Source organism: Gymnoscopelus microlampas (assembly GCF_963454915.1).
Source record: "Gymnoscopelus microlampas genome assembly, chromosome: 13".
NCBI lineage: Eukaryota > Metazoa > Chordata > Actinopteri > Myctophiformes > Myctophidae > Gymnoscopelus > Gymnoscopelus microlampas.
Window position 1 is genome coordinate 16692356 of NC_139950.1, and position 14039 is coordinate 16706394.

At 39.7% G+C, this 14039-nt stretch overlaps 1 protein-coding gene across 1 annotated transcript in view; it reads left to right on the forward strand.

The window, feature by feature from the left end:
* The window catches only part of cfap43 (cilia and flagella associated protein 43), a 42379-nt gene that overhangs the window by 9998 nt on the left and 18342 nt on the right, over positions 1 to 14039 (forward strand). Inside the window, exons 14-23 of the mRNA XM_084076037.1 lie at positions 116 to 280; positions 1096 to 1226; positions 2125 to 2290; positions 3259 to 3339; positions 5623 to 5700; positions 6418 to 6543; positions 7368 to 7472; positions 8706 to 8822; positions 11560 to 11769; positions 12693 to 12899. Of these exons, the coding sequence (XP_083932163.1) occupies positions 116 to 280; positions 1096 to 1226; positions 2125 to 2290; positions 3259 to 3339; positions 5623 to 5700; positions 6418 to 6543; positions 7368 to 7472; positions 8706 to 8822; positions 11560 to 11769; positions 12693 to 12899 (1386 nt within the window). The remainder of the gene's footprint in view (positions 1 to 115; positions 281 to 1095; positions 1227 to 2124; positions 2291 to 3258; positions 3340 to 5622; positions 5701 to 6417; positions 6544 to 7367; positions 7473 to 8705; positions 8823 to 11559; positions 11770 to 12692; positions 12900 to 14039) is intronic.

Below are 14039 nucleotides of genomic sequence, written 5' to 3' on the forward strand. Positions count from 1 at the left end.
GGCCTGAGTAGACGATAAAAATGACCCAAAGTTTTTTTTCAAAGTGAAATATCTCTTTAACTACTATCAAAAAAACATAACATTGACCTCATATCATGCTGACCTCTCTGCCCAGGATAAAGGTCCTCTCTCCAGTCACAGGGAGGTGCAGCTGAGACCAGTGCAGGAAGTGAAGGGCCATCCTCTGGGTCCCGCCTCTCTTGTCCTGTCACCCCACCTCTCATGGCTCGCCTCTGGGGGCCGAGACGGTCTGCTGCGCGTCTGGGAGAGCGCCTCTTTGGTAAGAGCTTTCATGAATGTCAGTAAACATAAAGGTGTGACCTGTCTATCTACAGTACCTGTCTGTCTGTCTGTCTGTCTGTCTGTCTGTCTGTCTGTCTGTCTGTCTGTCTGTCAAATCCAATCATAGTTCAATGCGAGATTCAAAGATTTTGTCACATGCTGCAGTGGTGGCTTTGCTTCAAGTACAGTAAGGCAATAGTTGTCTGAGGCAATGCTGTGCTGTACTAAACATTATTATTAATAGAGAATAACAGTTCAACTGTTGCAATATGAAATGTTGTAATGAGTCACCAAGTTAACTGTGAATGATAGACAGGTTAAACAGCTATAACACAATATATTGTTGTAGATGCACATGGATTAAAGTTCTCAGTCGTCACGTCTGATTTCAGTCATTTGGATTCCATGGAAGTCGGCATGTCTTCTATGGAAGCATGTTGTGCTGCGAAAATAGCCGATCTACAGGCTCTCAATGCGACAGGAGGGCTTGTAGCTATTTTCGGTTATTATTTTAGGATTAGAGCATTTAAAGTGGTCAAACTAGCAATATGTTCATAAGCGTCTTCCATAAAACCCTAATGGTCTCGAATATTTCATAAAAGCAAAGGTTAAAAGCCTCAATCTGTGATTTCTTTACCTGGTTGACAGTGTGTAGAATAGCAGGAACAATATTACTAAAACATAATTATTTTACATCTTGTATTAATTGTTAAGGAAACAGCGCTCGCACATTATTCATTCTTCAGTCGTGAGATATTTTATTTAGCTTTAACCCATGATATGCACACATGTTTCATCTGTTGCTGTGTGCAGGAGCGATACGTCGAGGTTCAGTGTCATTCACGCCGTCTGGGCGGCATTCGGAGAGTTTCCTTTTCTGCTGACAGCCAGACAGTGCTCACAGCAGGCTGTGGTGATGGCTCCCTGGTCTGCACCAAGCTCAGGTAAAAACATGTCCCTTAACCCATTAAGGCCTGAGGTTCCGATTCTACAGAATGTCTTCTAAATCCTAACAGAATGTTGCTATATCAGTGGTTCTTTTCATGTCAAGGACCTCCATGTCTCAGCTTTGCCAGAAGAAGCAGGGGCTCCAAGGGAAAAATAAAGTTGGGAACCACTGTCTCAATGCTATTGTTATGGTGCAGAGCACTGAACACTAGAGGACACTGTTGCTCACACTGCATGTGTCTCTAAAGGAGAACGTCTTATTTTACTCAGTGAATGTGCTTCCTGACCTGGATCGAGTTGGTTCCTTCCTTTCCTTATGTAAATCGACTTTGGGTACTTAGAAAAGCACTATATCAATTTTAGCTATTATTATTATTCTATAGTGATTTTTGTCCAAGAGGAGCAACAACCTGTGTGTGTGTGTGTGTGTGTGTGTGTGTGTGTGTGTGTGTGTGTGTGTGTGTGTGTGTGTGTGTGTGTGTGTGTGTGTGTGTGTGTGTGTGTGTGTGTTTTCTTTATTTATATTTTAGCATTTTAAACGTTTTATTTCGCATTAGTTAATACAAAATTAACATTTACATAATGATAGCAGTGATAACATATGTATGTTATATAGGCTATTTTCCACAGCTTGGAATTCAGGGGTGCATTGACATTTTGGCTTCACTTCCAATTTCACTTGTTCATCCTGTGAGGCTATCTCTCCTGATCAGATAAAATTGGTATACTGACCTGAAAATGCATTTTCTGTTTATTTGTCTCTGGTGAGACAGGTAGACCCTCCCCTGTTAGGCTGTTACTGAACTATAGCAATGATTGCTATCTGAATATTGAGCTATTTGACAGTCAAATGTGCTATAATAATATATAATATGTTTTTGCTGCTTGATGCAGAGTAAAAGCTTCAGGTGTTTGCAAAGGGGACAAAGCTACGCCGTCTAGCCAGTCCTTGTTCCATCTACTGGAGAGTGATGTGAAGGCAGAGAACAGTGTTCTCAGTCAGTTGTCCACCTGCAGACTGGAGCCCCTGTTCACCTCTGCACACACACAACAACAGCAGGTAAATAAAGTTACCCTTGAAATAATCTACATCACTGTTTCCAAAACAGTGGGTCGGGACCCATTTTTGGGTCGTGCACACATTTTTATGGGTCACAAGCAAATAAATATCTCTTTACACGTTTCATGACTTAACGGTTTTTCAAAAGAATTTCATAAATACAATTAAAGAATGTAATAAATTCCATAAATTTGAAAACAAATGTTTAAGAAGTAGTGAAAATAGCCAATCTACAAGCTCACGACACGTTGTGAGCTTGTAGATTTGATATTTTCTTGGGACACTTGGGAACCAGTGTCACTTGGGACACTTGGGAACCAGTGTCACTTGGGACACTTGGGAACCAGTGTCACTTGGGACACTTGGGAACCAGTGTCACTTGGGACACTTGGGAACCAGTGTCACTTGGGAACCAGTGTTCTACATACATTCCTCTGTTTATCATCAAACATTTAGATTTGCATTACAGTAGCGTACGTAGATCACTGTTTCTCAAACAAATTGATACCCCCCCCATATCAATGTATTTTTGCGGCAGACCCCCATTTGAAAAGAGTTTGTACCAGGGACCCGGACCCCCATAAGATAAAATGTGTTAACCACTTGAACCCCAGCATGTCGATTCTGGGGGCAACATTCGCCAAAAATAGCAGTCTACAAGCTCACGGCTTGTAGATTGGCTTTTTTTTTTTTTTTAATGCAGTACAGTCGTGATCAGGTCCGCTTCACTAAGACTATTAGGTTTAAGTAGTTAACATTTTGTCAAGATTTGTGTATTGTGTGTGTGTGTGTGTGTGTGTGTGTGTGTGTGTGTGTGTGTGTGTGTGTGTGTGTGTGTGTGTGTGTGTGTGTGTGTGTGTGTGTGTGTGTGTGTGTGTGTGTGTGTGTGTGTGTGTGTGTGTGTGTGTGCGTGCGTGCGTGCGTGCGTGCGTGCGTGCGCGCGCGTGTGAATGTGTTTCTCTCCACAGGCCCACGATAGACCAGAGTGTGTGGACGTGACAGACCAGGAGGCTTCAGATCCCACCTGGCTGGAGCGTCAGCAGCAGGCGGTCAGTGACGAATGAATGAATGATTTAATGAATGAATGAATACAGTAGCTATGGTTGGTGGTAGACTACTGTAATGTGTGTGACTCATATTTGCAGTGTGTCTAGCACTACTAGAGGAAACATTACCATGACCTTTTAACGTGTTCACTCAGTGCCTGGTTCTGATAGCAGCTGTGTTGATGTTGGCACATACAGTATTCTTGCACTTTGCAGCACCTTGATTTCTCAGTACTCAACATCGTGTGGGAACATCATCGACCGCAGAACGTGTCTCTGAACACTAATTTATTGCTACTTTTAAAACCGATTCAAAATATCAATTATCGCCTTCAGTATAATGACAAACATGCCCAAATTAGGGATGCCAGGTTGAAAGTGCTTCAGGGTGTCTGTGGGGTTTTATAAATATTGATTGAAAAGCAGTGGTGGAAAGTAACTAAGTACATGTACTCAAGTACTGTACTGAAGTACAAATTTGAGGAATTTTTACTGGAGTATTTTACATTTTCAGTACTTTTAGTTTTACTCCACTATATCTCAGAGGCAAATATTCTACTTTTACTCCACTACAATTATTTGAAAACTTTAGTTACGTTTTACTTTGTAGATTTTGATTATTATTAGAAAACATACATTAACCTCTTGAGCCCTATATACATTTCGGCCAGTTGAAAATAGCCGATCTACAAGCTCACAGTGTTCCAGTTCAAATTTGTTCAGCTATTTTTTTGTGTTATCACTTCCAATTTCACTTGTTTAATCTGTATCCTGTCTGAGTTGACCTGAAAATGCATTTTCTGTTTAATAAAGAGTTGGAGAGACATGGAGACTCCTGTTACTGAACAAACACTATAGCAATGAGTACTATCAGAATATAGAGCTATTTAACACTTATTTTGACCAAAGAAAATCACTTACCCTATCTTTAAGTAAAACATTAGAGTACTTTTTCCACCACTGATGAAAAGTATGAGCAAGTATGAGCTTGTGACTAAATAATAACTATTTTGGATCCATTGGAACACAGGTTATTGTTTCCATTATAACGGTTTTGGACATAGAAGTTTTCCAACCGACAGCAATAATGCTACCTTGTCACCTGACGAAGCTTGTTGATAACACCGTGTATGATTGTGTATACACAAAAGGTGTGTAAATATATACGGTATGTACACTAAAAGGCGTGGCACTCTTTGTGCTGTGTCCCACCTTGTTCACAGTCAGTGTTCTGGGAAAAGGGCTTAGATACTCTTTGAGCCATCATTAACGTTGCTGTAGGCCATGCAAACAGTCTCAAGTGATTCGTGATCACTTTATATCTTTTACTCAAGTAGCATCACGTCTGGGCCAATTAACTGTACATACTTGTCTTATATAGTCTTTAAACTGAGCCGTAAAATATATGACGTACAACTGTATAACTCATTCCTGATTTAAGAGTCAGTTCACATACCATAGACGTGTTGTTGTTTGTGTAAAGGCTCCAAGGCGTTGAGCAATTAGCAGGAGTGCATACGTTGTCAGTTATGGTAAACTTCATGGAAAAACACTGAACTCAACTCTTCCACTTAAATGTATCATGAGATATAAGGAGAGAGAATGTCCAAACAACAACGAAATATAATACATAAATTGCGTATAACAAGTCCAACAAACAAAATCAGCTTTATTGTCACATCACATCATACATAGGCCTGTCACAATTATTACATAATCGCAAATATTTGAGATATTCGCGGCATGGTGCGTTTTGAGTTTGCAGATCGGCTATTTCCACCATTCATGGTTTTCTTTGTTATTAAATTATCTAAGTTATTTGTCCGCCCTGTGCACCTTTTGTTTATGAAGCCTAAAAGCCAACAGAAATGTATTCATAATGTTCCAATGTTCAACGACAAATACACACTTAAATCGTTAATCGCAATTATGTGAGCGACAATTAATCGTAAAATGTCATAATCGTGACAGATTCATGACGGAGAAATAATTTTTTTGTAGGGTTTTTCTTTTTCGTGAGAGGATAGAAACAGAGTAAGAGCAGGAGAAAAACACAGGATAGAAACAGGTCAAATAATCCAAAGATATACATAGCATATTATCTGTATGCATAGTATGTACATGTTTAGAACAAATAGCATCATACAGATGTGTACAAATGTACACAATAAAAAGAAAAGCTGTTCTAGTGTTATTCCATCATTCTTGCATAATGTTTTTTCAATCATTTCTCTAGTCTTTCTTCGTTTAGTTAAAGTTGTCTGTTCTTGCATCACGGCTCCACAGGTTGCTAAGGCAGAAAGCCTGCAGTATTCTCCGATAAAGGAAGATTTGAGGAAAAATATCAAAGAATTGCGTGACACGGTAAGTGAGCTGTATTCATTTTATTTGACCTTTATTGAACTAGATCATCCGAGTAAGACAAGATGTATACAGTACACGTACACATCTTGTACATATAACACATAAAACACACATTTAAATTTGCTATTACATTGACTGCCAGAGTTTTTCTAGAGCAGTCTGTAGCCTCTGCCAGGATTTTTAACGATTGTGTTACCTGTTCGGGTAGCCACAGATTTTTTTCCTCCAGTGTGACGACACCTGCGCACAACTAAGCATAAATCAAGCCTAACAGCTCAGTGGGATCACCAACAGATGTTGGTTAATCAAAACATTTACATAACGCTGTGTGTTTATTTATTGAATCTGACTCAAAATGCTTCCTATTCACACAAACTCACTCATTGTTTGTTGACTTGCTGTTACCCACTGTTTGTAGCACATAATGGACAACATAATCACTAAATAAGGTAAAATAAATTATCAGCACATAATTCTAACTGTCTAGCATACATTATGCTGGAATAAAGGTTCTGTAAGTGGTATTGTTTGTAAACAGAGCTGACTCATGTCAGAACTATACTATTATTATTATATTTCCCATATTTCAATCATGTGAGCTTGCAGATTTCGTAAGTTTGGTTGATGTTGACTCTGAAGACGAGGTAAAGAATTACCCCATGAGTTGGGACGCTGAGGATCAAGTGGTTAATACAGTATGTTCCCTGTGGCGTTCAGGTCCAGGAGCTGATGCGTGAGAACGAGGAGCTGCCAGACGTGGAGCGTCTGGAGCTGCAGGAGTTCAACCTGGATGTGGAGGAACAGAGGAGGATGGAGGCCCAGGGACACCAGGAGGTCACACAGGTACTGTAAAGAGCACGCTCACACATGCACTTCATACAGGTCAGAAGCGTTAGCTTCCCGCTTCAATTCCATTCCATGGGTGCAAAGGGGTGGAGCATCCCGTCGCGGAGCGTTGATGGCGGTAACGTGCTTGAGCAGTTCAACATTGGTGAATATTGACCGGGTGGTAGGAAAGAAACGTCGTGGTTCACACAACTTGGCAGCCATTTCGCTTGTAGTTTTATTTATTTCTGCCAACATTTCAACGTTTGTCAAACAAACTACAGTATACACCGGCGCTGCTCACAACCTGCAAGACAGCACGGGAAATTGACACGTCTGAAGTCTTGTGTGTGAGAGTGTCCTAATGCTTCATTAGAATGTTGTCGAACGACAATGTCACTTGCCGACAAGGATTGCTCTTTTGGGGCAAACGACACCGCTGTGGTGATGGAGTGTAATTGAGCTTCAAGGTTTTTTTACACGGGAAGTGACTGACGCGCCTAGTATTTCATTTTCTATGAAATACTACCTTCTCAGGTAGGGGGGGCATGGGCAATCTGATAGGTGTAGCGACAGGCGGGCGCTCTCCCATGAAACTGTCGCATTCGTGCTTATCTCATGCACACACCTGGCCACGTCAAGAGTTGAATCGTGTTGAATTATTTTCTTCATGACGTGTAGTCAAATTAGATACAAATTTCCCCCAAATGTCCAAACATTTTCACATTTTCTCACACATATACAGACAAATATGGAGAATGGTTGGTTTATCCGTGTAGAACTTGCAGCGTCTGGTTTATCCGTGTAGAATGTGTAAGTGACCAAAGTGTTTTACACCTCAGGTGAGAAATGAAATCAAGCTGGAGAACCTGGCTAAACATTATCTCCATGACCTTCTCAAGAGAGAGTGCTGGGATTCTATGAAGGTCAAAGGTAAAGCCGTGAAGGTAAGGTTGCTCTCATCATCAATAGAGTTCTTTACGCAATGTTACCACAGCAGTGATTCCCTTTCAGCTCAAGACCCAAAAGAGAAATGTGGTCTCTCCCTCCCTGGTACAATTTACAATGTAGGCACCTACAGTAGCAGATGCTCTTATCCAGAGCGACTTTCAATAAGAAAGGTGAACAAATAGATCAAATGCAGTGAGACAATGCAGTGCCTCAGTAAATTAGGACCCAAGCTTACAAAAATACGTGAATTACTTAAGTCCTATTTCAGCAATAGTGTAATTATTATTTCCTTTTTTTCTTAAAACCTTATGGAAAAAAACATGATATTTACTCGTCACAGCCTATGAAAAATAGGTCTGTGACCCAAAATAGACCACAACCCCTATGTTTTGGAGCCACTGATCCCGTGGGTGCTCGGGGGCTCGAGCACCTACGGGAGACAGCGAGCACCCACTGTGAATGTGCTTGTCGGATGGTTAAAATGCTTTATAACGTGTGCACTGCGCAAGATGCATGATACCCGGTCTGATAGCGCACGTAATTCTGAACAGATCTCTGTCATTAAAACTCTCTCTCTGTAATCTTCAAAATATGATTATTAATTCCTTGTGCCAGTTATCATCGGCCAATAATCCAATTGTACAACTTGAAATGTAGCCATTTTGCTTTCTCTCTGTCTGTTTGGCTGTCTCACTCTCCGTCTCTCTCTCCATCTCTCAAAGCCGTAGAGAGGGAAGGAGAGAGAGAGAGAAAGTTATCGGCCGTCCGAAGGTCGCGTCTCACAGTAAACACTTGATGCGTGTGTGCGTCGTGCAGCTGTTTGTGGTGCTGGTTGCACAGGCTATGTGAACAACATCTTTGTACCACGTGTTAGGGTACATCTTTGTACTGTAAGACAAGTCCAGGTGTGCCTTGGGATTTTGTGACAACCACAAAAAAAAATGCAATATGTACAACTATAATAATGCTTTTATTCAATATATCAGTACCATTTCCTACATTACATGACACAAAAATATGTATTTTAAAGTTTTATTTGGCATTAGATAAAATGCACAGTCATAAGAGTGATAACAAGTGTTATAGAGGCCATTTTTCACACATGTGAATACAGGCTTTCCTGAACATTTTGACTTGCCCATTACTGTGCCTTAGGGGCACAACATTTTTGAAACCCGCTGATCTATACACTAAACATATTTGACTTGTTCCACACCTACACCTTGCAGGCCTTCCACTCTGAAGACGAGGTAAAGAATTACCCCATGAGGGAGCGAACACAGAAGGAGCTGGACGAGCTCTTCAGAGTACAGAGCATCAGGAAGACTGAGATGGCCGACAGCATTGTAAGTCAGTGTGCTTCTCAAAATGGGGACCGGGGATCCCTGTGGGGGGTTTCCAGGGGGTCCAGCAGTTTAACCAGCCCCAGCTTTTTCCATGTCAAGGACCCCCAAATTATGTATTTGGCCGCGGACGTACATCTGAAAACGTTTTATGCTAGGGACCCCCAGAAGAGAACATTTTAGTAAAAATAGATCTGAATTATTCAAAATGTTCCAATACTTTCAAGATTAAAAAAAATATATAAAAAGATAGCAAAAAAAGTGACGCACTGTGAGCTTGTATATCTGCTATTTTTGAATAGCCAACGTATAAATGGATAAAGTAGTTAAAATGATTGTGATGCTGTATTAACACATTGCACGCACATTCTCACTAGGCCGAGGAAGAAATGCCACACTGTTTTTACCTATAACTGCACCGATCTGTGTAAAACTGTTGTATGTGCACTCCCTAGAGGCCAAGGTAAAACCTTTGCCCTGCATGTTTCACATCTGCCTTTTATAGCGCCAACAGGAGGCCGACTTATGTAAAACAAATCTTTTTATATTACTCCTTCAGATTTTATTGAAATTTCACGCAAATCGGTACACATCTCTATAGTAATGTGATAAGAGACGGATCTGTTTAATTTTTCATATTCCATCCTGATTGGCTAAGATTGACATCTAAAGTTTGCAGGAGTGACCCGTTTTGAACAAAATGCCGCAAATCATGAACGCAGCGTACGATTGCGGTGAAACTTTGCACGCACATTTGCGCTACATTGAGGAACAAATTCCAAACTTTTAACATTGCCCTATTATAGCGCCACAAATATGATTACTCCTACAAATTTTGTCCAAACATCATGCAATGTACACATTATCTCTATAGCGATTTTTCATATTCCATCCTGATTGGCGAACATTGCTGGCCCAAAATAACCTACCTGACCTGGCGGAGACCTGTCCTCCGAGGAGCACTTTTTCTAGTTATTTCTCAATTTCATCACACAAACAACAAAACAGAGGGGGGGAAAAACAAGACATCTACAAACAGACAAACACACCCCACATTCCCCAAAAAGTCAAAAAAACAACAACTTTATCTTAATTTGAAACAGAAACCGTGACAAACGTGTGTGTGTACAGTATATGTGTGTGTGTGTGTGTGTGTGTGTGTGTGTGTGTGTGTGTGTGCGTGCGTGCGTGCGTGCGTGCGTGCGTGCGTGCGTGCGTGCGTGCGTGCGTGCGTGCGTGTGTGTGTGTACTTATTCTAAAAGATACAACAATACAATTTTTATGAGTCGGATTTGTTTTTCTTCCTCTTCAATCTTGCGGCAAAACCGTTCAAGTGAAAAACAACTTTGTGGCTGGAATGTTATTCAACACTTGCCAAAAAAAGTTTGTTTCACTAGTGTCTGTAGTTTGACCTTTTCAACGTCGTTACTTTTCAAGATGTTTGAAAAAGCTCCAGACCCCTTGGTGTCGTGACCTTTCTACAGTGGTGGAAAAAATACTGACGCTTTTTTTACTTAAGTAAAAGTATCAATACTGCAATGTAGAAACACTCTGTTTCAAGTAAAAGTCTAGAATTCAAAATTGACTTGAGTAAAAGTACAAAAGTATGGCATCAAAGTATACTTAAAGTACCAAAAGTAGAAAGTACTCATTACGCAGAAGGTCGGGGTCCCGTTTCACAAGTTTTATAAAATGCATTAAAAAAAAAATTCAAAGCAGATCTACAAGCTCACAATGAATCGCATTGCGCATTGCATTGTGAGCTATTTTCAAATAGCCAAAGTTTAAATAGGACTGAAGTGGTTAATGTGTGTATTGTAATAATAATTAAAATTTACTAAATAAGTAAGTAACTATAGTAACTAAGTTTTCAAATACCTGTAGTGGGGTAAAAAGTACAATATTTGACTCTGAGATGTAGTGGAGTAGAAGTAAAAGTATAAACAATTTGAAATACTCCAGTAAAGTAAAAAATACCTCAAAATTGTACTTAAGTACAGTTCTTGAGTAAATGTACTTAGTTACCTTCCACCACTGTCTTTCCACCTATAAAGCTTTGTGGTTTAGAATAAGTAGGAGCTATCACTGGTTAGAGAACCACACTCAGGGCTGAGAAATGTCCACCTTCCACTTTTTATTACATACTGTACCACAGTCATACGCAGTGGTGCGAAGTAACTAAGTACATGTACTCAAGTATTGTAATTAAGTAAAATTTTGAGGTACTTTTGCTTTATTTGGTACTTACAATTTACAATACTTACTTCTACTCCACTACATCTCAGAGGAAAATATTGTACTTTTACTCCACTACAATTATATGAAAACTTTACTTTAGTTACTAGTTACTTTGTAGATTTTGATTATTATTACAAAACACACTAACCACTTCAGCCCTATATTTCAGCCATTTGAAAATAGCAGATCTACAAGCTCACAATGCGTTGCGATGCATTGTGAGCTTGTAGATCTGCTATTTTCAAATTTTACATCTTGAACCTGTGAAATGGGACATTCTGCACAATGCTTACATGCATACTTTTGGTACTTCAAGTATATTTTCACGCCGATACTTTTGTACTTTTACTCAAGCACCTTTTGAATACGGGACTTCTACTTGTAACAGGGCATATCTACATTGCAGTATTGATACTTTTACTTGAATAAAACATGCGAGTACTTCTTCCATCACCGGTGATAATAACAGATAATAACAGACATTGTGTCCCTGAACATTCAGCGCCAACAGGAGGAGACCATGGAGAAGAAGTCCAGTGCGGTCAGGGAAAAGGAGGATGAGGAGCAGAAGGAGGAGGAAGGCCAGGGGGGAGAGAACGCCGCCCTAAGCGGGAGTCTCAGCGCTCACTTAGGATGTTCAAATCCCTACCTTTACCAGCAGTTCAACCTGCACTTCAGAGAGCAGAAGATCAACCAGATAGCCCTGCTACAGGTACAGTACAGGAACGTCATGTGCAAATGAAACTCCACGATCAGTGTAACAAAGCAACCTAGAGGTGTGCATAGTTGATTTTTTTTGGTGTTTTCAGCAGTCTCTGGTGGACAATAACTTGAGTGATGTGCATACAGTGTACGTACATACATACGTACATGCTTAACCCTTTAAGACCGGATCTGTGTCATTTTAGATGTCTTTGGCTATTTCAAAAATAGCAGATATATACAAGCTCATGATCAAGCTATGATCTTGTAGATCTGCTATTTTTGAAACAACAAGTTTGCAAATCTTTGAATGTATATATTTTTTAAGCAAACATTTCTAAAATATTTAGTTCCAGGGACCCCCAGAAGCAAATATTTGAGTTATAATTGTTCGCTTTAAAAATATATATTCAAAGATTTGCAAACATTTTCAAGATTAAAAAAACATTGCAGATCTACAAGCTCATAGTGCGGCACTTGGTGCCGTGCTATGAGCTTGTAGATCTGCTATTTTTGAATAGCCAAAGAAATCTGAAAATGACAGATGCGTTCCCGGATTGAATGGGTTAAATACAATCTCATTACATTAGCTTTGCACTCACATTTCATGGGGCACAACCAATAGTAATGATGAACCGTGTTATATAGCATTCCCAAACTAGTTTCAGGGCATTGAATTTATTTTTGAAGATTTCTTGTAATAAGACAGCAATTAAAGGATATTAAAACAACACACTTAAAATAATCTAATTAAGCAAAGACATTTGATACAAATGTATTTAGAAAATTCAATGAAGAGTGTTTTGAGAAATGATTTAGCTGGCTTTGACCCTGACTTTGTTATACCTATACATTCCCTCCCTAGCAGTATATTTCACAACAAAGGTATTCAGTTGGTGTATTTGACCCTGCCCCCAATCTTTCCACATCTAGGATGTCATTTATCAGGTGAAGACGGCTTTCAACGTTGAGTTTGAGACGGTGTACAAACGCAAGCATCAGGAGATCAGCCGCGTCATGGACAAAAACAGACGCATCAGGGAGATCATGGTGGATCTGGACCTCCAGGGAGTGCTGTGGGAGCCTGGCCTGGCAGACAGCGAACAACCCCAGAGGATGCTCACTGTGGCAGACTCAGAGGTAACTTCAGGGCTGTAACAATAGATTTATCATTCATTTTTGATTACAAGATATTTTTGGAGCTACCTTTTTATTAAAATATATTTTTGGGGCTTTGTAATAGTCATCAGTGAAGAGAGAAAGCAAACAGTGAGAGAGAAGCAGGGATTGACATGCAGAAAATGTGCGTCAGACTCGGGAATCTGACCAGCCTACGTGTTATGCGCCTTAACCACTCGGCTATCGGCGCCCCCGATTACCTTTTTGATTACTAGAATCTTTTAATCTTTTACCAACGAATCAACACCAAAAGATTTAAAAGATTTTTTTTTAAATAATCAAGACATCAATTGTTGTGATTAACCACTTTTTTTTTTTACTTTACTTTACAAAAATAGTGAAAATAGCTGATATTTCAAGCACAAGAACATTTCACTAACCTATGAGTCAGTGACAAATAAAACCTTGATTCTGGTCATGGTTCTAAACACTCATCGTGTGTGTGTGTGTGTGTGTGTGTGTGTGTGTGTGTGTGTGTGTGTGTGTGTGTGTGTGTGTGTGTGTGTGTGTGTATATATATATATATATATATATATATATATATATATATATATATATATATATATATATATATATATATATATATTTATATATATATTTATTTGCTTTATAATGAAGTATATAGCCTATAGGGTTTAAGTGGTTGGAGAACGCCAACACTCACAGGATCATCATGTTCTATTTATTAAGGGCAGAAAATGAACATGTCCATCCATGAACATCCTCAGGGCTGACGATTGCTTATAGCTGAAATATGTTAGGTTTATTTTGCCCTTAATACATGGATGATGATGACCTGTCAGCGCTGGTATTCTGTTTGTTTTGTTACTTGTCACAACAGCACACCTGACGTACTTTAAAGCAGTCATTCTCAATTTCAATTCAATTTTATTAAAGTGTCAAATCACAAGTTGTCTTATGACGCTTTACATGTAGAGCAGAGACCTGACATTGTCCCACCCCGAGCAAGCAATTATTTGAGATAGTGGCAACGAAAAACTCCCCCTTAACTAGAATAAATGTCAGGCAGACCCAGACTCTTGGGTGGGAGGCCATCTGCGTCCACAGTCGTGCTCCATGGAGAGGCCGGGTCCGCAACAC